Source organism: Littorina saxatilis, linkage group LG17 (genome assembly GCF_037325665.1).
Source record: "Littorina saxatilis isolate snail1 linkage group LG17, US_GU_Lsax_2.0, whole genome shotgun sequence".
Taxonomy (NCBI): domain Eukaryota; kingdom Metazoa; phylum Mollusca; class Gastropoda; order Littorinimorpha; family Littorinidae; genus Littorina; species Littorina saxatilis.
The window spans coordinates 33,403,445-33,428,444 of NC_090261.1; the positions used below are offsets into that span (position 1 = coordinate 33,403,445).

The following is a 25,000-nucleotide window of genomic DNA, read 5'->3' on the forward strand; positions in this document are numbered from 1 at the left end:
GCTCTGTTTGAGAGACTTCGATCTGCGACACTGTGAGTTTGGTGCGCCGACCAGCATTTGAGCGACCAATCAGAGAAGAGAACGCCGCAGTGCATCACAGTGCGACATAAAAGCTTATTTTCCTCCCTCTGCCACACATGCAACCCCCTCCTCTCCATACCCCCACCCCCCCCCCCCCCCCTCCCACAAGTTGATGTGATGTGGCTGTTCCGAGACGAGCGCCGGACAAATCCCTAACAACAAAAAAGGGCGGGGTCCCGGACTATAGAAACGGCAGATCGATGCTATCTGTGACCACGACGGCGCATGCGCGACACGTGAGGCGCGAAGAGAAGGGGACAAGGGGAGGAGGAGGAGGAAGGGTGGGTGTGAAAGTTTGGAGAGAGGGGCGTTATGGTGATTTCTTCTTCTTCATCATGGGCGTTAGGATAAAATATGTGTAATTGCGGGTTGGCGGCTGGCTGGGCAAGGGAGGCAGAGGGACTTGTCGCTAGCACTTGACGAGCTAATCGCACAGGCCACAATCACTCAGTTACTCAGTCGCTGGCACAGAGGATCGAGGAGTTGGTATAATACCGGCGCCGTTCGTTCGTTGCAGAACCATCCGTCGTATAGGACAGAAGAGAAAGGGAATGGGAACTTAAAGCGACGTTCGACAGCGTGCACTACTTTGTCCTCTCGTTTGTTCATCAAGTGATCCGCCTGCACTCTTCTTGTGTTTGGCTGCTAATAAGACGCACGTGTTTTTCTTTGGCTCCTTGTTTTAGGCGCACGGCAAGTTTTATTTTCTGTGATCGAAATGCCTGCATAGTGCCGCAAGCTTTGTTTGGTGAAGCTTTTGTAGAGTTTTCCTCCGACACATTTTGCTGACTGCAGAGTTATTATTTTTGTACTATGACTATGGGTGAACTTTTATTATGGAAGGCTTTATGATGTGTAGCATCTAAATTATTATTATCTGTGGCACATGTTTCACTGACTGCTGAAATAGTTTTACCTGAAAACGTTGTTTCTTGTGGCTCTGATTATTTTAATAATAATCTGATGAAATTGTGATGAATGTGTGGCCAGTGGAGAGGTTTTCTAGGTCTGCTTCTTGATATTAAGTATTGACAAAGTTATGTTCTGGAAACAGTGTTTCTAAACTGCCTTCGAGGAACCGATGTTTCGCTGACTATCTGATCAGCAGAACTCGAATTAATTTCACCTGTTTAACACATGGCTTCTGAGGAACTGACATTATAATTAATATTAGATCGAGAGAAACGAATCCATTTTATTACAACATTCTAATGGAGTAAAATCTCGTTCCACAACTTCAACAGATTTCTTGAGTCTCCTCTGTGATCGTGGATTACAACTTTGCTGTATTTTAAACCACCTGTTTCACAGCCAATGCCCACACATTGTGTTTACTCGTATACGTTTTGGGGCTGAAATTCCATTTAAAACTCAGTTTCGAAAGTGTGTACGTTGGACAGTTTGACAGAAGTGGGTTTTACAATGAAGAACATATTCATATGTTTTTGCCACGTCAAAAGAGCGTCTTCTGTTCATCGAAGCCGTTCGTAAAACTCTTATTGATTCAGCTACAAAGCGATCGCAATCAGATTGATACGCTTTATGTTCATACTTTGATTATGCAGTGTTCGGGATTCTGTTGATTTACATTCCCCGTCTTCAACATAATTTTACCATTACCTGGACTAGTGTGATAAAACATTAACACAACATTGCACGGTAGATCGTTTGATTGTATTTCTAGCTCCCGGCCATTCTATCAACATAATAAGCCAGCAAGTAAAAACAAAAACCGCGACGGTCGTGTGCAAGAACATTTTACAACTTGCTCAGGTATGCATCTGATCAGATCGTGTTTCATTTAACGGGGAACGTTTCCTGCATGAATAAACCACACAGGTGAAAAACAAAACTGCCTCCATGAAATTACGTGCACTTTATGAACGCGCCTAGCAGTGGATGCACATAGAAATCGACTGGGAATACCAGCAGAACATAATCTGCGAACAGGAAGCAACAGAACAGAATGATGAATAGCGTAGAGGCCTCAAGCTCTCCTCAGGCAGAGGACCTGAGCGTGAAAGACAACAAGAAAGATAGCAACAACAGCCATGAAAGTCCATCCTCGCCTTCGTCGGCCGCTGCAGACAAAAGTCTCGGAACAAGTCGAGAAAAGTCTTCTCCGTTTGAGATGGACAGCAAGAGCGTCAGCATCGCCAGCAATTCTCGCGAAAATTCTTCAACGCCGTCTTCTGTGGACATGACTTTATCCTCCCAGCCCAGAAAGAAAACCGCCTTCTCCATTCGAGATCTTTTAGGACTTCAACAACATCAACAACAACAACAGCAACAGCAACATCACCAACATCACCATCAACATCAGCAACAGCAACAAAATCATCACCATCACCACCACCATCAACAACAACAACAACAGCAACAACAGCAGAATCATCATCAGCTTCTTCAACAACATCAGCAGGACAAAGACATTGCTGCAGCCTTGACGTCCAGACTTCCCGATGGAAGAAGAGGAGTAGGAGGAGGAGGAGGAGGAGGAGGAGGAGGAGGAGGAGGAGGAGGAGGAGGAGGATTGGGGGAGATCGCAGCGAAGAGCAGGGTTCTCAGCCCCTTGGGAGGAGAGAACCCGTTTTTCGGAGCCCCCGGGATGAGAGTTCCAGGGTTCAGGTACCGCTCGGACCACCTGGGTGGCTATCACCCGCACTGGAGGGGTCCTTTGATCGACTCGCTGTCAACGTCTGGGCAGACGATCCTCAACTTCAACATCTTCTCTGCGGCCTCCGCTCACTGCGACGTCTATAAACCAGGTAACTTTCTTGTTGTCGTTTGTAGAATTCGTTTTGATGTTGTTCTCTTTGCCTTTAAACCAGGTAACTTTCTTGTTGTCTGTCCATAATTCGCGTTGATGTGTTTGTCTTTGTCTTTAAACCAGGCTGCTTTTTGTTGTCTTTCCTAATTCTTGTTGATATTGTTGTATTTGTCTTCACACTGGTTAATTTTCTGGTCGCCTTTTTTTTCAATAATTCTTATTGATTTTTTTTATCCTTGTCGTTAAACCAACTATATTTCTTGTTGTCTGTACAATTAGTGTTGATGTGTTTGAATTCATCTTTAAACCAGGTAACTTTCTTGTGTCATTTGTAATTCTTGTTGATGTTCTTGTACTTGCTCTGCTTCTTATTGATTTTGTTGTTATCTTTGTATTTTTTGCTCTTTATCCTGCTCTGGTAAAATGTCTACATGTTTTAGTCTTTTTTCTCTCTTGTTTTTTCAAAGCTATTTAAAAAAAACACCTCACAAGCAAACAAACCCACACCAACACGCATAACAACAACAACTGTATATCTACGGCTTTCTGTTGTACGGTCTTTCACTTATCTACACCCCCACTTCATTTTATAATCTCCCCTTCTTGATCCTAACCTCTATGCTCCCTCTTTTTTTTCTGAAACCGTGCACACGAGCGTTAAAGACAGAAAGAGATTCCAACAACAACAAATTGAGTTTTCAATCGACAAAATGCACATTGCTCTTCTCTTCTCTTCTCTTCTCTTGTCTTCTCACCTCTTCTTTTTCCTTCTCTCTCTTCTTTTCTCTCTCTCTCAGTCTCTCCCCCTCTCTCAGTCTCTCCTTGTTTAGGTCTTTCTTTCTCTCTGTTTCTCTGCCTCTCCTTGTCTCTGCCTCTCTCTGTGTGTCTCTGTGTGCCTGTGTGTCTCTGTCTCTGTCTCTGTCTCTACACCTCTCTGTCTCTCTGTCTGTCTCTGTCTCTCTCTCTCTGTCTGTCTCTGTCTCTCCGTCTGTCTCTGTCTCTGTCTGTCTGTCTCTCTGTCTGTCTGTCTGTCTGTCTCTCTCTCTCTCTCTCTCTCTCTCTCTCTCTCTCTCTCTCTCTCTCTCTCTCTTTCTCTTCCTTTCATTTGATTGTCTGCTGACGTACACATTTAATTATGTTCATGGTCTGCTTAGAAAGAGGTTTACTTGATACCATGATTAATTTGCATTCACATAGCTTTATAGCCGATAAGTCAAGAATTCAGCGTATTGCTGTAGATATTGAATTTCGTTATTTTAATTTTTCCTGGGGTGGAAAAGCCTAGGGCCTGATTATATTGATAAACCTATTAGTGAAGAAAAGTTCAAGTGGATGCATAGTGTCTTTGATTTAGTGTGTACACCTATTGTGCACCACAGACACCCACCCCAGAGAAAAGTATCTAATTTTGAAAATACGCTGTTAAATCGTTTGTATTAATCAACTGATGTGTGTGCGTGTGCGGTGTGTGTGTGTGTGTGTGTGTGTGTGTGTGTGTGTGTGTGTGTGTGTGTGGGTGTGTGTGTATGTGTGTGTTTGTGTGGGTGTGTGCGTGTGTGTGTGTGTGTGTGTGTGTGCCGGTGTGTGTGTGTGTGTGTGTGTGTGTGTGTGTGTGTGTGTAAGACAATTTCGGAAAATATGATTTTACTTTTGTAGAGTTTAAACCTGTTTATATACATTATTGAAGCCAGAATATAGACTGGCAATGTTAATGGGGTTCCTTTTTTCTGGTATAAACACAAACACCTTGCTTGTGAATTTGACTGTAACGAAGGTATATGTCTCTGCCTTATTGACTTTCTCAATTCACTTCTCATTTAAAGAATTAAATGAATTTGTTATTACGATTTTGCGAAGTTTGAAAATTAAAATAATTCTTGGAAGATCCATTCAACTTATATTAACTTTGTTAACAGTAAAGCACTGCATACGGCCTTTTTTTTTTTTTTATGAAAATAGATGTAGTGTTGAAAAACAGGTAGTTTCTGTTCATTGAGCGACACCTCCACATTTGTATATGATTATAAGTGTAATGTCTTTTTTTATTGGTAAGAATATCAGTTCACAATCAGACGACTTGCGTATCATATTTTCCTTACATTTGTATATATCGTTTGTTTTCTTTTATCTTCTTTGTTGAATGTTTTTTGTGTTGTATCCGCTGTCTCTTATATCATGTAATAGAGTTGTGATAGTATATATTGACTACAAATTTCTATCTTCGCAAAAGAGGTTCAAATCGTGAAACGAGAGAAATTTAAAAGTCAATGTTATACCTGTACATGTCCGTGAGTCAACTTTGAAAACACATGTTGCAAAAATAACAGCACTGCAGATATTCTACAAGTGTTTTCAATGGAGTAAAGGGCTTTTTCTCATCAAGTTCATACTCAGCTCTATATAATGAATCAGCAAGGCTGTCTGAAATAAATTCATCTTTTGCACCGTGTTAATTGGTGGATGGTTTGGTCTGAATGTGGGTATCTTCTTCGCATATATAGCCTATACACAATCTTTTCTGTTGTCTCAAGGTCTTTTAAATACTTGATAGACAAGGTCATACTGGACTGGGTGGCTGAGTGGTAACGCACTTGCGCTCGGAAGCGAGAGGTTGCGAGTTCGACCCTGGGTCAGGGCGTTAGCAATTTTCTCCCCCCTTTCCTAACCTAGGTGGTGGGTTTAAGTGCTAGTCTTTCGGATGAGACGAAAAACCGAGGTCCCTTCGTGTAAACTACATTGGGGTGTGCACGTTAAAGATCCCACGATTGACAAAAGGGTCTTTCCTGGCAAAATTGTATAGGCATAGATAAAAAAAAAATGTCCACCAAAATACCCGTGTGACTTGGAATAATAGGCCGTGAAAAGTAGGATATGCGCCGAAATGGCTGCGATCTGCTGGTCGATGTGAATGCGTGATGTATTGTGTAAAAAATTCCATCTCACACGGCATAAATAGGTCCGTGCGCCTTGAGTCCGAGTCTGGAGATACGCGCGCGATATAAGACTTCATATAATAATAATACTTTAGCGCACGATAAAATTGCCTTCAGGTGAAAAACAAAATTGCATCAATATATTTTAAGAATGTTATAATCGCTCTTGAAGGGTGAGTATTATCTGATAGATAATGTGAACAATATTCAACAATTACGTCTCCGCATTTATACAATTTTCAAATTTGTTTAGATTTATCCTCGCCGTGTAAGAACATTTTTCTATCACATAGCTAATCATTCACAAAGGTGCCTGGGAGTAAAGAAATTAAACCTTAATTAACAAAATTAATAAACACTGGTATTTACCGCAAATCAAAAGACTCTATTTTCTGACGTCTACCCCAACATTTTGTGTGCATTTTGTTTTATTTGCAAGTCGGACAGTAATTAAAAGTACAGGCGTGAAAACCCTCCAAATAACTATGAACATCGGTTTCTCATGATGTAGTGATTACACTTTTATTTGGCATGTTATGATACACCGCTGTTTTCCGCTTTAATTAGAGTATTTCGCCTCTAATAAGAGTGTTATGCTCCTAATTCTGTACATTTAGTTTATTTTCATAGGTAAAAGACAGTATGCAAGATAAAGATATACACGTACAATGGTGTAAGAAAGTGTCCTTATTTTTGTTTTTATTTGTTTGTCTATATGCTTACTTGCTTGTTTTCTTGTTTGTTTGTTAGATTTGAAAGGGAAATTGAGGGAAACTGAGTCGTTATAGTATTACTGGTCAACACTGTTGATCTTCTGGAGCAAGAGCCGAGCTTACTTATTAAAGTTAAACACTGATCGAGTGAAAAAGAAATACCATACAGCACGTTTGCTAAGGATTAACAAAAGCATTTATTTTTGTTGTTAGGTTGTTGGGGGCAATTTTGATAGATTGCAATCATTATAAAATGTGTGTAGAAATGTAAAATGCTTGTTTGTGGCAAAACCCACGTTCTCCGTGTCCAATAACAAGGTTTCTGATGTGAATAAAAATGTCAACTGAAGAATTAATTAAACATGCAGTGTTTAAGCAGATCACACGCAGAGAAGAACCGATGGAAACTAGGTGGCCCAAAGCGATACCAGCCACCTGAAGTAAAATGAAATAAAATGATTAAACAAATCATTTCAAGACAGATAAACTATAAAATCCCATCAAATCAATTTAGCTGAAATGTATTGAATTCAAAACGCAAATGTACACAGGACTGAGCCCCCCCCCCCCCCCCCCCCCCCGAGCTCAGTGCTTTCAAACAGAACGTTGAAATATGAAACCAATAAAATCTAAAAACTCTTAAAAAAAACAAGTCAAATTTAATCACACTTTCTCTTCCTTGTCAGTTGTTTGTTTGAATCAGGTCAAAGATCAAGTTACTTTTTAAAATCATCCAAGAGAAATCAATTGTGTTGCACATGTTTTTCCCGTTGAGTACATTAATTTGTCATCGTTACCTTGTTCTAGTTCTCACCTGCAGTCGGTTGGTCCTAATTTGTTTGTTTGCATTTTTATTTTTGGACAGATGACAACAAGTGTGAACCTCCGACATACGAGAGCTTACAACTGGGAGGCAACCATGGGAAGAAGAAAAAGAAGAAGAGACGGCACAGGTAAGTGATTAGGCCAAAAAAAAAAAATTGTCTGTTTAGGGTAACCCGACCGACCCTATCGATTTGGCGCCGACCCAAAAACTTTTTTTTGATTTCAAAAAAACCCAAAAAAACAAAAGAGGTAAAAATGCTAAAAAGAGACATTTGGCGTTTCTTTCTCTCCCTTTCTCTCTGTTTTATTTATACGTTAGTTTTGAAACATGTATTCATCAAATATAAGAAGTGAATGTTCAGCCAACATAGCATTTACACCCAAAAAAACAAAAACAAAAACAAAAACAAAAAAACTTTACCTACCTACCGACCCTACTTTTTTTGGTCATGTTACCCTAAACAGACAATTTTTTTTTGGCCTTAAAGGCACAGTGTTTCCACGCTAAACATCTGCTCACCATCGCAGACCGTCACAGATTTTTGTGCGTGGGATAAAGGCATCCCTCCACTTTGCCTACATCCCTAAATTCAACATTCTGACTGCTTTTTGCGCAGAGTTTGAATTTTTTGATGAATTGATTTCTTAACAGCGACGGGTGTCTTTAAAAAAAATCAGTTCATAGAAAATTCTCATTATGTACAGAAAGGAGTCCGACTGTTGAATTTCTGTATGTGTCAAAGTGGAGGGATGTTGATATCCTGTATAAAAGCCTGGGATGATGAGTTGGTTAGTCGAACATGTCTACATGCCTTTAAACGTTCATTCAATCGCGTGTGAACGACCATGTCACCCAGCACAGGTGGGTCCAGACTTTATACACAATGAGAGCACCCCTTCATTTGAATTAAACACATGCCAAAAATCAACAGTTTGAATGCGTTCTGTGCAGAGTGTTTTTTTTTTAATGAGTTAATTCGCATGTTGACACTGGTGTCATTTACAAAAATAATTCAACTTAAAATGTCCACTCTTGACCGAAAGCAGCTATAGGCTGTTGATTTGTGTCAAGTGTTCGAGTAGAAGTATGTTCTTATCCCCCCCCCCCCCCCCAAAAAAAAAGAAAAAAAGGCTTGACAGAGTCTTTGGTGGCAATCGGCGGGAGTTGGGATGGGTGAATAGGGAGAGGGGCGGGACGTTTGTTGGTGTACAACTTGAAATTACATCTTTCTACATTCTGTTGAAATTACTTTGTGCGAGAACTATAATTTGTGCCGATTAACAAATCTATTAGATCACCTTAACATTCGTGCATGAAAAAGAGACTGCATTGCCAAATGGCACTGTCATGCTTTGAAACGAAATATGGCCAAAATATACTTTGACTATACCTTGCGAAATGGAACTATGGCCAGACATAGCTGCATCCTCTCCCACCCCCCACCCCCCTCCAACCCCCCCCCCCCCCCCCCCCCGTTTTGCTTCCCGCACCACTGCTCCATAGCTTATAAACGATTAACATGATGACTCCCCTCAGGGACCTTAACCCATCGACTACCATAATAATCTACTTGAATAAACAACAACGAGAAAAACAAAAGATAAAGGCATAACAATTAAATCAAAACTTAGAAAATGGTCTCCAAGGGAGGCAATCATCTTGCTGCAATTCAAGTTGCAGTATAATTATACTGTGGCGGAAGTACATTATAACTAATTGTTTTTTTGGTCAGGGTATTGTTATTTTATGATAGCAAACTACGTACCTGATACGTATTGTGACAACCATGGATTTTCCTCTCTATACTCGCAGGACGATCTTCACGAGCTATCAGCTTGAAGAACTGGAGAAGGCTTTCAAAGACGCACATTACCCGGATGTACAGACCCGAGAAATGCTGGCCATGAAAACGGGTCTTCCTGAGGACAGAATTCAGGTTTGTTTGAAGATTCATGAAACGTTTGGTTGTGTGTCTGTCTGTGTTGTTTTTGAGTTTCTTTGCTTGGTTGTCATGGTTTTGTAAATATGTTGGCCACGAAAACCAGTCTCCCTGAGGAAAGAATTGCGGTTTGTTTCCGATTCATGACACGTTTGGTTGTGTGGTTTTATCTGTCTGTGTTGTTTTTGAGTTTCTTTGCTTGTTTGTCATGGTTTTGTCAAAATGTTGGTCTTAAAACAAACGTTTTCCCTGAGGAGAGAACTCAGGTCTGTTTGGTTGTTATTTCTATGTCTGTATCAACCTGTATCTGTGGGGTGGTTTTTTTCTTGGTTGTCACGGTTTTGTCACAATATTTGCTATGAAAACTGGTCTCATCAAGACAGAATTTAGGTCTGTTTTCGCGATTCATGACACGTTCGTTTTTATGTCTGTGTCTGTCTGTGTCTGCCTGTGGCTTTATTGTGTTTCTTTGCTTGGTTGTCACGGTTTTGTAAAAATGTTGTCCATGAAAACGGGTCTCCCTGAGGATTGTTTCGCGATTCCAGACACGTTTCTTCCTATGTCTGTGTCTGTGTGTGCTTCTTTGCTTGGTTGAGGCGGTTTCTTAAAAAATATTGCCATACATACCGGTCGCCCTGGACACAGAATTCAAGCCTTTTTTGCGATTCAAGACACGATTGTTCTATTATCTGTGTCGGTCTGTGACTTAATTGTGTTGTTACGGTTTTGCCAACGTGTTGGGGCATGGCATTTAAAACCGGCACGGTTGGCCTAGTGGTAAGGCGTCCGCCCCGTGATCGGGAGGTCGTGGGTTCGAACCCCGGCCGGGTCATACCTAAGACTTTAAACTTGGCAATCTAGTGGCTGCTCCGCCTGGCGGGGTTAGTGCTAGAACTGGTTGGTCCGGTGTCAGAATAATGTGACTGGGTGAGACATGAAGCCTGTGCTGCGACTTCTGTCTTGTGTGTGGCGCACGTTATATGTCAAAGCAGCACCGCCCTGTTATGGCCCTTCGTGGTCGGCTGGGCGTTAAGCAAACAAAGAAACAAAATGGCATTTTTGTAAAAAAAAATTTTAACAGATTACAGACAAAAACGAGAAGAATATCTTCGCGAATGATCACGATCGCACCATTATCTAACTCTTAAACTCATACCCAAACAACAAAAATAAATAAAATGTCCCCAGGGTTGTTTGCAGAAATAGCTGTAAATCTGTCGAAATGTGTGTTTTTGCGTTATTTTTCTCTCTCTCTTTCTTTCGTTGTTTCATTTTTCTCTCTCTGTCTCTGTCTCTCTCTGTCTCCTCCCTCCCTCTCTCTGTCTCTGTTTTTCCAGGTCAACTGAAGACTTTATTTACTGACCAGCTAAAGAAATACAAAACAAAAATGTCTGGTTTCTGCCTTAACATCGACAGGTGCCGGTTACTTAGAATAGGTGTGCCTGTATTGTCGCACTAGTTCGATCTATTCTTTTGTCCCTGTGTGTGTGTGTGTGTGTGTGTGTGTGTGTGTGTGTGTGTGTGTGTGTGAGTGTGTGTGTGCGTGCGTGCGTGCGTGCGTGCGTGCGTGCGTGCGTGCATGCGTTTGTTCGTGTGTGCGTGCGTGCGTGCGTGCGTGTGTGTGTGCGTGTGTACGTGTGTGCGTGCGTGCCGATGTTTATGCGTGGGAGCGTGTGGATTTGTGTGTACGTGTGTCAGTTACACAATTCGCCGCAAGAGCGTATAACTTTCGCCCGTTGCGTTTAATTAAGTTCGATAAATATTGAGTGTTCGCGCGCGCCCTACAGTTCAATCAAGCCATGTTTTCTTTTAGCTTATGCAAACATTTCTATAAAACAGCCAATTTTAACATTGGCTTTTCTGTTTGTCTATAGTTGTTGCAATGCATTCCGTGCTTAGCGTTTTCATCAACCAATGATGGAACACAAACTGCGTGCGTATTCAGCAGGACTATTCATTTCTTGCTTGCTTTCTTGCAAATATATGTCTGCTTTTTGACAGAAAAAAATAACCAGCACAAACCAGCTGCCAGAAAAAAATAAAAACACCACAACAAAACAAACACACAAAAAACTAAAAAACAAACAAACAAACAAACAAACAAACAAACAAACAAAAAAGCATACAAACAAACAAGCAAGCATACTAACAAACACACAGACAAACACACGAACAACAAAAAATCAAACAAACAAACAAATAAAACTGTGTTACTGTGTCTTACCTTCTCATACTCTTTTCGATTTAAGTAAAAGTACTACCCATTTACATTAAAAACAAAATCTAAGGTAAAAATAATGACACAGAGGGTTTATTCGGTAATTTCACCATGGAGTGTGAAATCATGGAAAATCCCAATAAAAATAGAAAATACTAAAACACATTTGTTTTTAATGCCATGCACATCATGTTGGGTAGTTTATTGGAATTGCATTCAACTATCGGTTCACCTTGTCCTTTTATTCACAATTCACAAAAGGCCCATTAATTTAATGTTTCCATTTTATTTGACTGCAGTCACTAAACAAGGCCACGAGCAAAATGATTTTCAATTTCGATTTGATGAGAATAATACAATAACATAAAATGAAATAAACTCTGGTTAATTGCGTGATGCACGCACTTTTCCGATGTCACAATAATCATATTATGTCTGTTTTAATTTCTTTCTCAGAAAATAGTGATGCTGTGGGCGGGGATGTAGCTCAGTCGGTAGCGCGCTGGATTTGTATCCTGTTGGCCGCTGTCAGCGTGAGTTTGTCCCCACGTTCGGCGAGAGATTTATTTCTCAGAGTCAACTTTGTGTGCAGACTCTCCTCGGTGTCCGAACACCCCCGTGTGTACACGCAAGCACAAGACCAAGTGCGGACGAAAAAGATCCTGTAATCCATGTCAGAGTTCGGTGGGTTATAGAAACACGAAAATACCCAGCATGCTTCCTCCGAAAACGGCGTATGGCTGCCTAAATGGCGGGGTAAAAAACGGTCATACACGTAAAATTCCACTCGTGCAAAAAACACGAGTGTACATGGGAGTTTGAGCCCACGAACGCAGAAGAAGAAGAAGAAGAAGAAGAAGTAATGCTGTTGTGTCAAATCAGTTATCCCACTAAAAATAAACACGTACAGAAAACTATTTGCTGATTAACGGAGAATATATTTATGGTGATTTATAAGGAATTTCATTTTGGTTGTTGTTGCTGAGTTTTAAAAATCTCTTTACATGTCTATCTTGAATGCCATACAGAACAAACTAAAAATCAGTCGGATAAACTTCTCTTTTACTTTTCTTAGTCAGAAGTTTGAAGTCAGCGAAACATCAGTTGGTTTTGATTTCATTTTGTACAATGTATAACTATCATCTCAGTTTTTGCGGTGAAACCCGAACAGCCATCTAAGTTAAGTCCGTGCACTCACCTCTCAAATTACTCCTAATTGCTCATCACCTGAATTCTGTTAGAGAGGAGTGATAAAAATCCCACACAAGCCTTACTACTGACTGCATAATTAATCTCCTGCATTGTCAAACCCAGCATAAAAAGTTTGCATGGGTAACAAGTTCACAATGCTGGCGTACAACAGCTTACCGCAACTCCATCGTATTGCAGATGACATTGCTAATTGCAACACTGTTGCATATTGCATGTTCGGAAAGTGGACTCCGCCATTTTCATCAATTAACCGGTCCCTGATATCTGTGTGTCGGGGACTCGGCCATTGAAACGAAAAAATTATTCTTGTGGAACAATTAGGCATTAATGCGGTGGAGTGATGGGTTAGGCTTCAGTGACTCTGACTTTACCTGGCGGGGGTCGTTATAATTATTGGTCTTCGTGTTCTCCTGTGTGTGCGTCTACCATCTGATTCAGTGAAGGATGAGTATGTTAGAGGGCTGTGTTTGGTAGAAGCGTTCGATCTTTTTAATTGCGCTGGAAGTGCTTCGAGCTCAGGGCCGGACCCAGGGGGGGGGGGGTTCCAGGGGTTCCGGAACCCCACCCCTGGAAAAAGCATGTAGGCCTACCTTGCTTTGACTTTTACTAGTTTTAGCACCAAAACAATGCTGCTCTTAACCCTCAAAACAAGGCCCAGAATGCACCAGATTTTAACCGTTTTTCAAAAATTTTCTGGGGGAGCATGCCCCCGGACCCCCCTAGTTCGCGCCTGCTTTGCAGGCGCGCGCTTGTGGCTTCGCCACTTCGCTGATTTGCCCCCCCCCCAAAAAAAAGGAGGAACCCCCCCCTTTCCAACTCATTTGGTCCGGCCCTGGAGCTTTAGATAAATGTGTTGTTTAAACAACAGTTTTGCTTCAACTTTGCTGTTGACCTAGATAGTTCCATAGTTTATAAGTAATGTTTGTCCGACATCATATTTTTGTTAATTTGTAACTACGTAGGGCGCGTAATATAAGCGTTCGCTTGAGTTGGTGTCCCTATTGTTTATCGTTGTATTGTGGTACCATGTTTGATTTAATAAAACATTGTTTAAACCAACATTTTTTTTTAAATCACAACCCCCCCCCCCCCCAAAAAAAAAAAAAATGGTGTCTTCAAAAAGAACACTTTAGAGTATTTGTCTTCCGTTCTTTCGTCTCTTTGCTTTTTTTCACTGGTAGTAGTTTTATGGCTATTATCTGACCAATTTGAGGGGTTTTGTTCTCTTTGATTAAACTTGTGTGTGTGTGTGTGTGTGTGTGTGTGTGTGTGTGTGTGTGTGTGTGTGGATGTGTGTGTGTGGATGTGTGTGTGTGTGTGTGTGTGTATGTATGTGTGTGTGTGTGTGTGTGTGTGTGTGTGTGTGTGTGTGTGTGTGTGTGTGTGTGTGTGTGTCTGAGTCCTTTAGTCTTTGTTTCGCTCATCTACACAAGTAGATAAACAAAAGTCATAGCTTGATTAGCTGTGCATACACTTTTTTTTCCCAATAACCACACAATATTCAGTTCACTTCGTAATTCATAACCTAAGCTTTGTCGACAACCTGAGTTTTCGTTTGTGAGGAATCACATTGGCTGAAGAGAAAATGCATTATGTTGTAGATAAAACATGTAAACAATTATTATATTCAAAGCGATCGTTCACGTTTGGCAAGTGTACCAAATATAACCCGTGTATACACTAACAGCGATAATAATATTCAAAAACTCATTTTTTAATGAAAAAAAATTCATTTTTTTAATGGATTTTACTCATTGTCTGTCTGTGCACTTTAAAGACGGTTGGGTCGATATATTTGTGAATGTATTGTTTTGTCAATAACAAACGTTCCAACAACCTACCTTTCTTGTTTTTTGATTATGATAATACTATTCATTATTCAAGAGCGCAGCAACCGGGTATGGAAGGTTTTTCATTCAGAAACAATATTCGGAAAGGAATAGGGACTTCTATATCCGACATGCACCTGTTTACCCTGAAACTGTCCTGCACCGTGTATATCCACCACGACTGCATGCGTGATGACAACAGACCCTGAAGGGCAGAATAGACCTGCGCAGTTTCAGCGGCACAGACGACGCACTGCATATTATTGATGCTGCGATAGGGATTATGACGAGTACTTGGCCTGTTTTTCTTTTCACACAACGTGTGGCGGGCTGGGATAATGTGCAGTGCGTCGTCTGTTCTGCTGAAGTTACAGAAGTGAGCGCCAGGCCTTACTGAAAAGGCACACACACTCCTTCCCGTGAAAACAGTTCGGTTCATCGTCTCAGATCGAGGAAGGCTTTTACATGGAATAAGAGCATCCCTCCTCTTGGCCACATTCCCAAAATGAACAGACTGGGTGCTCTTGGCGCATGCACATTTGGACTTTTTCAAGTTGATGAAAGTATTTCGTAAAAAAGCCACTAGTGTAAAAACGTGCTTTGAAGCTCTAGAAAATTAATGACGGAGTTAGGTGCTGAACTGATGTATTTCACACCTGACACCCGTGTCATTTATAACCAGGCTGTGGATTGTTGATATAATTATGTCCAAGTGAAAGGATGCTTTTATTGCATGGACGGATCTGTGACGATTTCTTACACATGAAAAAGGGTATCTTTAAATTAAAGCCTAATTTATACACCCCATTGCCGCATGGCAGACACTGAGGCAACCTGGGCAGCGGAAAAACAGAAAGAGAGAGCAGTGAGAACAAGCCGATAAATCTTTATGCCTTGTCTCAAAGCGCCGGCGCGTTAAATGCATTGCCGAGAGTGGAAGATAAATAAGAAATGAGGCAATTACTTATCGCCTTTCGTCGCCTAGCCAGGCAATTAGTCTAATGAACACTGGCCGACGCCAGGTATGGTGTGAGCGATAGTGTATGGATACGGGAGGAGATTTCCTGCGTTCGCATTGAAAGGAGCCCCGTGACTGAATGGATAAAGAGGGATGGATAGGGTATGAGCGATATGCTGCTGATGCTGATACTGATGCTTGGCCGTCCTCGCTGTTATTGATATTGCTCGATTTCGGGTTATATTCAAGGCTGCTGCTGCTGCTGCTGTTGTTGTTGTTGTTGTCGTCGTCGTCGTTGTTGTTGTTGTTGTTGTTGTTGTTGTTGTTGTTGTTGTTGTTGTTGTTGTTACAGTATTGATTCTGGGAGATCGTGTGTATGAAGTTGTCGTTAACGTTTGCTGGTTTTAGTTGATTTGATAACATTTAATTTGTTTTATTGTTCTTTATTTTGTATGTACTTTTACTTTGATTATGATTATGATTTACCTTATGCTACTTTATTTCTTTACTATAGTTCATTTTATTTTATTTTCTCTACTTAAATGTGATATAAAGTTATTTCTTTTTTTATAATTTCAAATCATTTTATCAAGTTCTATTTTATTTTATTTTACTTAATTCGACTCTACTTAATTTTGTTTCACTGTATTCTACTTTACGTACTTTACTTTATTTATTTCGTTTATCTTTCTTTTTTTTTTTTTTACTTGCTTTTATTGCGTTTGTGTTTTGAGATTTTAGCAAATGATTTTAGGTCATCACTGCACACTACACGAAAACTGGTCTTGATAACACTATCTAGGTACCTGCAACTCTTTTCAAAGCTAATCAGTTGATATGTACGGATGTCCCCCTTAAGACGGCAATGTAAGATTTTGTAAGCAAGCCATGCATGAATAGCATTAGGAGCTTTGTTTTTGAAGGACTGAATCGCAAGATTTTATAGTGTCATTATTTTTCGTACATTTTATTAGATGTGCATTTGCGTTTTGTTTCAATCTCACATTTAACAAAATGTCAAACACGGGTCTTGCTTACTTTCTGAATCACCATATGGACTGATATTAAAAGTGCATGTTGCTTGTGGCATGTTTTTAACGGTTGTATGGTTTCCGTCGTTTAGTTCTCCTTAATTAATAGATTAAGGTAACGCTAGCCCTATGGTTTGTATTCTTTTTTGTTTGTTTAGTTTTTCTTTTCCTTTTATTTTGTTCTTCCTTTTTTCCGTTTTGTTTTACATTTTTGTTATGCACGGGATTAATTTCACCACGAATGAGTTGATGCAGATTGAAAAGAATATGATGGTGGTTCACAATGTAGCCTAGATTGATTAGTTTGTCTTGAGGTACTGTTCACTGATGCTTGTCTGAAATGTTTGCTTTGGCTTAGTTAGCTGCTGTGGTTGTTTGCCAGGCATTGTTGCATGAAAAATGACAAGCTTTCGGGTTCACTTATGTTCCGAAACTGATGAATTAATTGTCGGGTAATTGGTATTTCGGAGTTTTGCGTTTTCCGTTTTGTGTACAAATACATTTTCAGGTTATTGGTATTAATTACATTTCAGGATATTTGGTATTTCAGAGTTTTGCTTTCTGCATCTCTTCCCGCTAGCAGGTCTATCTCTCTTGCTTGGTTCTCTTGTCCCTTTCTGTATTTCGGAATGGAGATTACTAATTGCTGATTTTTTCTCTATTTTTTTTCTTCTGAATAAAGTACTCATGAAAAAGGGGTCTTTCGCTGTAAGTGGAAAGTACTTTTCTCATAAACCTTGTTACTTTGACCTCCCCTCCTCCCGCCCCCCCCCCCCCCCCCCCCCCCCTCTCCCTCGAGCCTCTCCTTTCACCTTTTTATTAATAACGCATGACACAAACGAAACAATTATGCAATAATTTGGAATGAAATGTAATGAAAGCATACCTCAAAAAGTGATATGTAAAAAAAAAATTAAAAAAAATTAAAAAGTTGTCTGACATCTCCTGAGCACTTTGCTTGTGAGGACGTTGAATTGAAAAAGACCGAACCATTCCTTTTGGTTCTGTATATACTCAAGAATTAAGACTTTATAAAACTGATGTTTTTATGAGTTTTGACGACTTCTTCAAATGTGATTATAGATTGTATACAAACATGCACCTTATCGTGGCATTAGGCAATGCGCGTAGGCGTGCATAGCGTTGTTAAGAAAACAAGAGAACTGTGTTTGTTTTGTCCGATGTATATAAAAAGCATAATTACACAAGCTTCTATATAGGCGTGTGCACATTTTCTGAGAAGAAAATTACCGTTAACTCTTTTTCCTTCGCCATCTCATTGTAACTCCTACATCCGTCCCTTCGCCTCTTTTCCTTACCCTCTATCCCCCCCCCCCCCCCCCACCCCTCCCTTACCCCCACGCGCACCTCCCGCCAACATAAAAAAAATCAGATCCACTAACTGCTCTAGCGTAATTCAATTATGCTTCGATCCTTTGCTTGGAACACTCCTGTCCTTCTGACCCTCTCCGACACCTCCCTTAATGGGTTATTTTCCTGTCTGGGAGGGGTCAGTGGCAAAGGGTAAAGGGTAGGGGGGGGGGGTGGCTGGTTCTTTTGCCATCTCCTCATTATGCTTCCATGCAGAAGAGGCCTCCTTTATTAATTGGCACTGGTTGATTATCAATCATTCTGTGAATGGGAAACTGACACGAGTTGTTTTTGCCTGGGTGGGCTTGTTGTTGTGTATATACAGAGGTTTTTGATTATATATGTTATGGATTATTAATGTAATGATAATTAATAACCTTATTTTCCCCTTCATTTCACAGCTTGGCCTCTTTGCCAGTGTGCAGTACAGTCAGAATAATAATAAGAATGAGAATGAGTTGTGTTGGTGACAATATACCAAGTCTTGTATGATGCAACATTTCGATGTTGTATATAAACTAATTAAGAACAAACACGTTTTTCCTACATTTTGAATTATAATGCGAAACCTAAAGTGTCCGTAGCTGTGTATGTAATAGTGTTTGTGCGCATGATTTTGTTGTTGTTGGTAAAAATGGAAACTTGTCCGCGAATTCTACCGTAAACAAGCTTTTAATTTTTTTTTTATAAGAATGTTGATTTTCTTCTCTCATTCTTTTGTCTTTTCTTTCTCAAACTTACTTCTGTCTTTCTCTCTTTCTCCCCGTCTTCTCCTATAAAGCTGTCTTTCTCTCCGTCCTCTCCTATAAAGCTGTCTTTCTCTCCGTCCTCTCCTATAAAGCTGTCTTTCTCTCCGTCCTCTCCTATAAAGCTGTCTTTCTCTCCGTCTTCTCCTATAAAGCTGTCTTTCTCTCCGTCCTCTCCTATAAAGCTGTCTTTCTCTCCGTCTTCTCCTATAAAGCTGTCTTTCTCTCCGTCCTCTCCTATAAAGCTGTCTTTATCTCCGTCCTCTCCTATAAAGCTGTCTTTCTCTCCGTCCTCTCCTATAAAGCTCTCTTTCTCTCCGTCCTCTCCTATAAAGCTGTCTTTCTCTCCGTCCTCTCCTATAAAGCTCTCTTTCTCTCCGTCCTCTCCTATAAAGCTGTCTTTCTCTCCGTCCTCTCCTATAAAGCTCTCTTTCTCTCCGTCCTCTCCTATAAAGCTGTCTTTCTCTCCGTCCTCTCCTATAAAGCTGTCTTTCTCTCCGTCCTCTCCTATAAAGCTGTCTTTCTCTCCGTCCTCTCCTATAAAGCTGTCTTTCTCTCCGTCCTCTCCTATAAAGCTGTCTTTTATTTTGCTTTCATTTTAAATAGATTTTCTCCTCCTCTTCATTTCCTTTCTTTTCTTTTTCTCTTTCTTTTCCTTCGTTTTTCTTTCTTTATTATAATTACCCGGATGGACATAGTAATTTGATGGTTCAGTTCATTTACACGCCATTTCAACTCGTAAATGAATTCATTGATTGTTGTCAATGTCCATCCTTTTTGCTCTCCGTTCAGTCAACCACATTTTGCTTATAAACCAACATTTGGATGGATTCGTTTTAGTCCAACCATAGTCCACAGAATCCAACAATTGTCTTCAATTTCCAGCAAAGGAAGCTTCGTGTTTAAAGCCAGAAAGGAGAGCAATTTGACTTCCCCTCAGAATGCATACCCCCAATGAAAGCATCTAATTTGCGATGAATTAAGTTTGTTTAATCGAAAGCTATCGGCTGGTTTCAGACACAAGCCTGTCTCTTGAATATCGCCATTCACGCATCCGTCGCGTTTAGAACAGGTTGAAAAAAGATTTGCTAATTGTGGTAGACAAAGAGGGGCGAAGCGGGCAACGGAGTACACAGAGAGACTGAGAGAAAGATTGTAATTGAATTTATTTGCAATTAAGAGAAAGAGAAGGAGAGAGAGAGAGAGAGAGAGAGAGAGAGAGAGAGAGAGAGAGAGAGAGAGAGAGAGAGAGAGAGATGAGAGAGAGAAAGGGAGAGAGTGAAGAGAGAGGGAGAGAGTGAACTCGAACTCAAACTCAAAAACTTTATTACGGAAGGATAAGAGACAGAAAGGGAGAGAGAGAGAGAGAGAGAGAGAGAGAGAGAGAGAGAGAGAGAGAGAGAGAGAGAGAGAGAGAGAGAGAGAGAGAGTGTGTGTGTAGAGAGTGAAGAGAGAGAAGAGAGAGAGAGAGAGAGAGAGAGAGAGAGAGAGAGTGATGAGAGAGAGAGAAAGGGAGAGAGTGAAGAAAGAGAACTCGAACTCAAACTCAAAAACTTTAATATTACGGAAGGATAAGAGACAGAAAGGGAGAGAGAGAGAGAGAGAGAGAGAGTGAAGCCGGAGAGTGAAGAGAGTGAAGAGAGAGAGAGAGAGAGAGAGAGAGAGAGAGAGAGAGAGAGAGAGAGAGAGAAAGAGAGAGAGAGTGAAGAGAGTGAAAAGAGAGAGAGAGAGAGAGAGAGAGAGAGAGAGTGGGAGAGAGAGAGATACAGACAGAGAGACAGAGAAAAAGAAACAGCGACAGAGATAGAGAGAGACAGGGGGATAGATGGGTGCCAATCGGACACATTAAAACAGACAGATGGACAATCGCTTAATCGGAAGCGACACACATTGAAAGGTATACACTGGGGTTTAACACTAACGGAAAACGGCTCTATTCACAAACAAAAACGTTACAATTCCGCCAAAACCGACAAACGCGTTATTATAGGGCCACATCGCCGATACGGAGAAGAAAGAAAAAAATCCCCGGTTAGATTAATCTAATAAAGCAGGAAAGAGGTTGTGCGCGCTATTAACATTTCATTAAGGCGGAATTAGTAAGGTTATTGATGTCAGTTTCATAGAAGCCTCAAACCCGATGGCTTGGCCAGGACAGCCGAGACTGCAAAGAGGTAATAACAATTACACCGTTCCATCGTTTGCGCCTGCTCCCGCCGCGGCTCGGCCGCGGATATCAAATGAATGCAAAATGAATGTCGAAGTCGTTTAAGCGCAGCGGGCTAAATATCCGCTTCATTTTAGCGGCTATACCGCCTCCCTTCCCCTTCTATCCTGGCTTTTTAGGTGTGTTCGTTGATTAGAAAGCGTTTAAAAGCCTGCATGCGTTTAATTGAGAGCCAGCGGTTTACAGCCTGTCGGTCGGAGGGAGGAATGTTATTTAGAGAACTTGCTTTAGATTAGTCGGTCTCGGTTTCTCTGGTGCTTGCGTGCACCGCGGGGGGTGAAACGGATACGGATTGCGTTTTCTTTTGACTGCCAACAGATTAGTGTATATATAGGAACATGGAAGGAACTAGCTGATTCTTTTTTTTTGCTGAAATAAGTATGTATGCTAGCAAAGTAAAATGCTGGTAGATGCATAGAAAGTAAAACAAAACAAGTCGCGTAAGGCGAAAATACAACATTTAGTCAAGCTGTCGAACTCAGGAGAATGAAACTGAACGCAATGCAATTTTTTCAGCAAGACCGTATACTCGTAGCATCGTCAGTCCACCGCTCGTGGCAAAGGCAGTGAAACTGACAAGAAGAGCGCTGAGAAGGATAGCACGCTTTTCTGTACCTCTCTTCGTTTTAACTTTCTGAGCGTGTTTTTAATCCAAACATATCATATCTATATGTTTTTGGAATCAGGAACCGACAAGGAATAAGATGAAATTGTTTTTAAATTGATTTCGAAAATTTAATTTTGATCATAATTTTTATATTTTTAATTTTCAGAGCTTGTTTTTAATCCAAATATAACATATTTATATGTTTTTGGAATCAGGAAATAATGAAGAATAAGATGAACGTAAATTTTGATCGTTTTATAAAAAAATAGTTTTTTTTACAATTTTCAGATTTTTAATGACCAAAGTCATTAATTAATTTTTAAGCCACCAAGCTGAAATGCAATACCGAAGTCCGGCCTTTGTCGAAGATTGCTTGGCCAAAATTTCAATCAATTTGATTGAAAAATGAGGGTGTGACAGTGCCGCCTCAACTTTTACAAAAATCCGGATATGACGTCATCAAAGACATTTATCGAAAAAATTAAAAAAAAACATCCGGGGATATCATTCCCAGGAACTCTCATGTAAAATTTCATAAAGATCGGTCCAGTAGTTTAGTCTGAATCGCTCTACACACACACACGCACAGACACACACACAGACACACACACAGACACACACACAGACACACACACACACACACCACACACACACACACACACACACACACACACAGAGACAGACAGACACACACATACACCACGACCCTCGTCTCGATTTCCCTCTCTATGTTAAAACATTTAGTCATAACTTGACTAAATGTAAGACAAGTCGCGTAAGGCGAAATTACTACATTTAGTCAAGCTGTAGAACTCACAGAATGAAACTGAACGTAGTCCGCCGCTAGTGCAAAAGGCAGTGAAAGTGACGAGCCTGTTTGGCGTGGCAGCGGTTGCGCTGTGCTTCATACATAGCACGCTTTACTGTACCCCTCTTCGTTTTAACTTTATGAGTGTGTTTTTAATCGAAACATATCATATGTATATGTTTTTGGAATCAGGAACCGACAAGGAATAAGATGAAATAGTTTTTGAAACGATTTCGGAAATTTAATTTTGATCATAATTTTTATATTTTTAATTTTCAGAGCTTGTTTTTAATCCAAATATAACATATTTATATGTTTTTGGAATGAGAACATGATAAAAAATAAGATGAACGTAAATTTTGATCGTTTTATAAAAAAAAATTTGTTTACAATTTTCAGATTTTTAATGACCAAAGTCATTAATTAATTTTTAAGCCACCAAACTGAAATGCAATACCGAAGTCCGGCCTTTGTCGAAGATTGCTTGGCCAAAATTTCAATCAATTTGATTAAAAAATGAGGGTGTGACAGTGCCGCCTCAACTTTTACAAAAATCCGGATATGACGTCATCAATGACATTTATCGAAAAAAAAGAAAAAAACATCCGGGGATATCATTCCCAGGAACTCTCATGTCAAATTTCATAAAGATCGGTCCAGTAGTTCAGTCTGAAACGCTCTACACACACACACACACACACACACACACACACACACACACATACACCACACCCTCGTATCGATTACCCCCCTACGTTAAAACATTTAGTCAAAACTTGACTAAATGTAAAAAGAGAAAAAAACACGCTTCAGGAGAAAATTTAAAAATAAAGAAAAGAAGAAGAAGAGGACGACGACGACGACGACGACGAAGAAGAAGAAGAAGAAGAAGAAGAAGAAGAAGAAGAAGAAGAAGAAGAAGAAGAAGAAGAAGAAGAAGAAGAAGAAGAAGAAGAAGAAGAAGAAGAAGAAGAAGAAGAAGAAGAAGAAGAAGAAGAAGAAGAAGAAGAAGAAGAAGAAGAAGAAGAAGAAGAAGAAGAAGAAGAAGAAGAAGAAGAAGAAGAAGAAGAAGAAGAAGAAGAAGAAGAACAACAACAACAACAACAACAACAACAACAACAACAACAACAACAACAACAACAACATCGACAAGATGTTAAAAATTCACAATTACAAATGAAGTCCATCCATACGACACTCACAAAATGAAGTCCTCCGAGTTGGTAACCTCATTCGTCCTCATTATTGCATCATTGTTGCACCGGGTAAACTGACGTAACACCTTGCTCATAAAATCAGCCGTCTATGATGCGCACGCAAGTGTCGAACATTTTTAAATATCGGTAATTCGTTTCTGTAACAATCAAATAACCCTACAATAATTTACCTACCGTAGAAACATATATATTTGAACTACACACTGAAGGTAATGCCATTGTCTTCTTTTTAAGGTACAAAAGAGACATTTTCATGTTGTGGAAAATAGCTTGGAGTTGGATTTATTGCCACATTTTAAACTTGACAAGCTGAAATGCAATCAAATATTTAGGATACCGGTGTGACATTTAAAACTGATTCAAAGAATTTGATCAGAAATTCGAGCGCCACATTGACGCATATGTTTGTTTAAGCAATTCAAAAATTAGTTCATAAAGGAAATTCACCTTATGCTCATAAACGGTTTCATTAGTATTGTAAATTAAGCGCCAAACTCACAAATTATCTTTTGTTAATCAAATCATGAACAGCAAGGAATTGAAATTCCTTGGGGTATTCATGTAGTGCTCCATGTCTCTTCAAATCAGTTTTTACTTTTCATTCTGCAAACGGAATGAGAAATCGGAAAAATTATAAACAGGTTTAATACAATTTTCAGAAATGATTTGTTTCAAAAGAAAGCATACCCAAACACACGCTTACCGTTCGATATCCGAAAATCGATGGCGAAGTACTGGAACTAAACTGTATAATTACTAAATGAAACAACCCTTTCCGCGCATAATCTTCACAACCATGCCTTCTACAAAGAGTTTATCCCTTTATTGTGACATTTCCGCAGAGGTGTAAAACGCAGTTTTCATGATAATCTCCCACTGGAGTAGAAAAAAAATCCCATTAATTGTAATTAGTGTGTTTGATATTAAAACCATTCCTTTGATCTTGTGAACTGTTTCGTACTGCATGGAGTATTAGCCAGCACGCATAGTAGCCGACGAGATTAATACGCCGGAGAAAGAAAGGAAAACACAAAGGAAACAAAAAGAAAGTCTTCACAGCCATCGCAGAGAAAAGGAAATAAATGGGTGCAGTGACAGGAAAGAAGGAATGTCACCTTCCTGGGGAAAGAATATCTGCTTCATTACTCAATTACCGCCAGGCTTTTTACAAATCACTGGCTCCGCGAATCATAATTCTTCTAATAAGTGACACTATGTGTCATAATTATGATTACAAATCGTCGACACTATACGTCACTGCCAATTAGGCTCCCCAAATCCCGACACCCGGGCACAATACATTTCTCCCAATCAGAAAATCGCGTCGCTTTCGCTGCGGGACTGTAACGCCGACAGTTTCTGCGGGGCTGTGCGGGCTATAACATGGCGGATGAGCCTAAAGGGACCTGGGGCGCGAATCGGAGCGGGTTTGGGAGCAGAGGGCAGCAGAAATCAGCGTATCGAATGCCAATCACCCGCGCACAATGGCACTAATTGTTTCTGATCTGATTTCA

At 40.2% G+C, this 25,000-nt stretch overlaps 1 protein-coding gene across 1 annotated transcript in view; it reads left to right on the plus strand.

The window, feature by feature from the left end:
• Positions 1 to 1,736: 1,736 nt before the first annotated feature.
• Positions 1,737 to 25,000, plus strand: part of LOC138953265 (visual system homeobox 2-like) — a 34,115-nt gene continuing 10,851 nt past the window's right edge. The window contains exons 1-3 of the mRNA XM_070325065.1: positions 1,737 to 2,849; positions 7,363 to 7,450; positions 9,136 to 9,259. Coding sequence (XP_070181166.1) covers positions 2,048 to 2,849; positions 7,363 to 7,450; positions 9,136 to 9,259 — 1,014 coding nt within the window. The 5' untranslated portion in view covers positions 1,737 to 2,047. The remainder of the gene's footprint in view (positions 2,850 to 7,362; positions 7,451 to 9,135; positions 9,260 to 25,000) is intronic.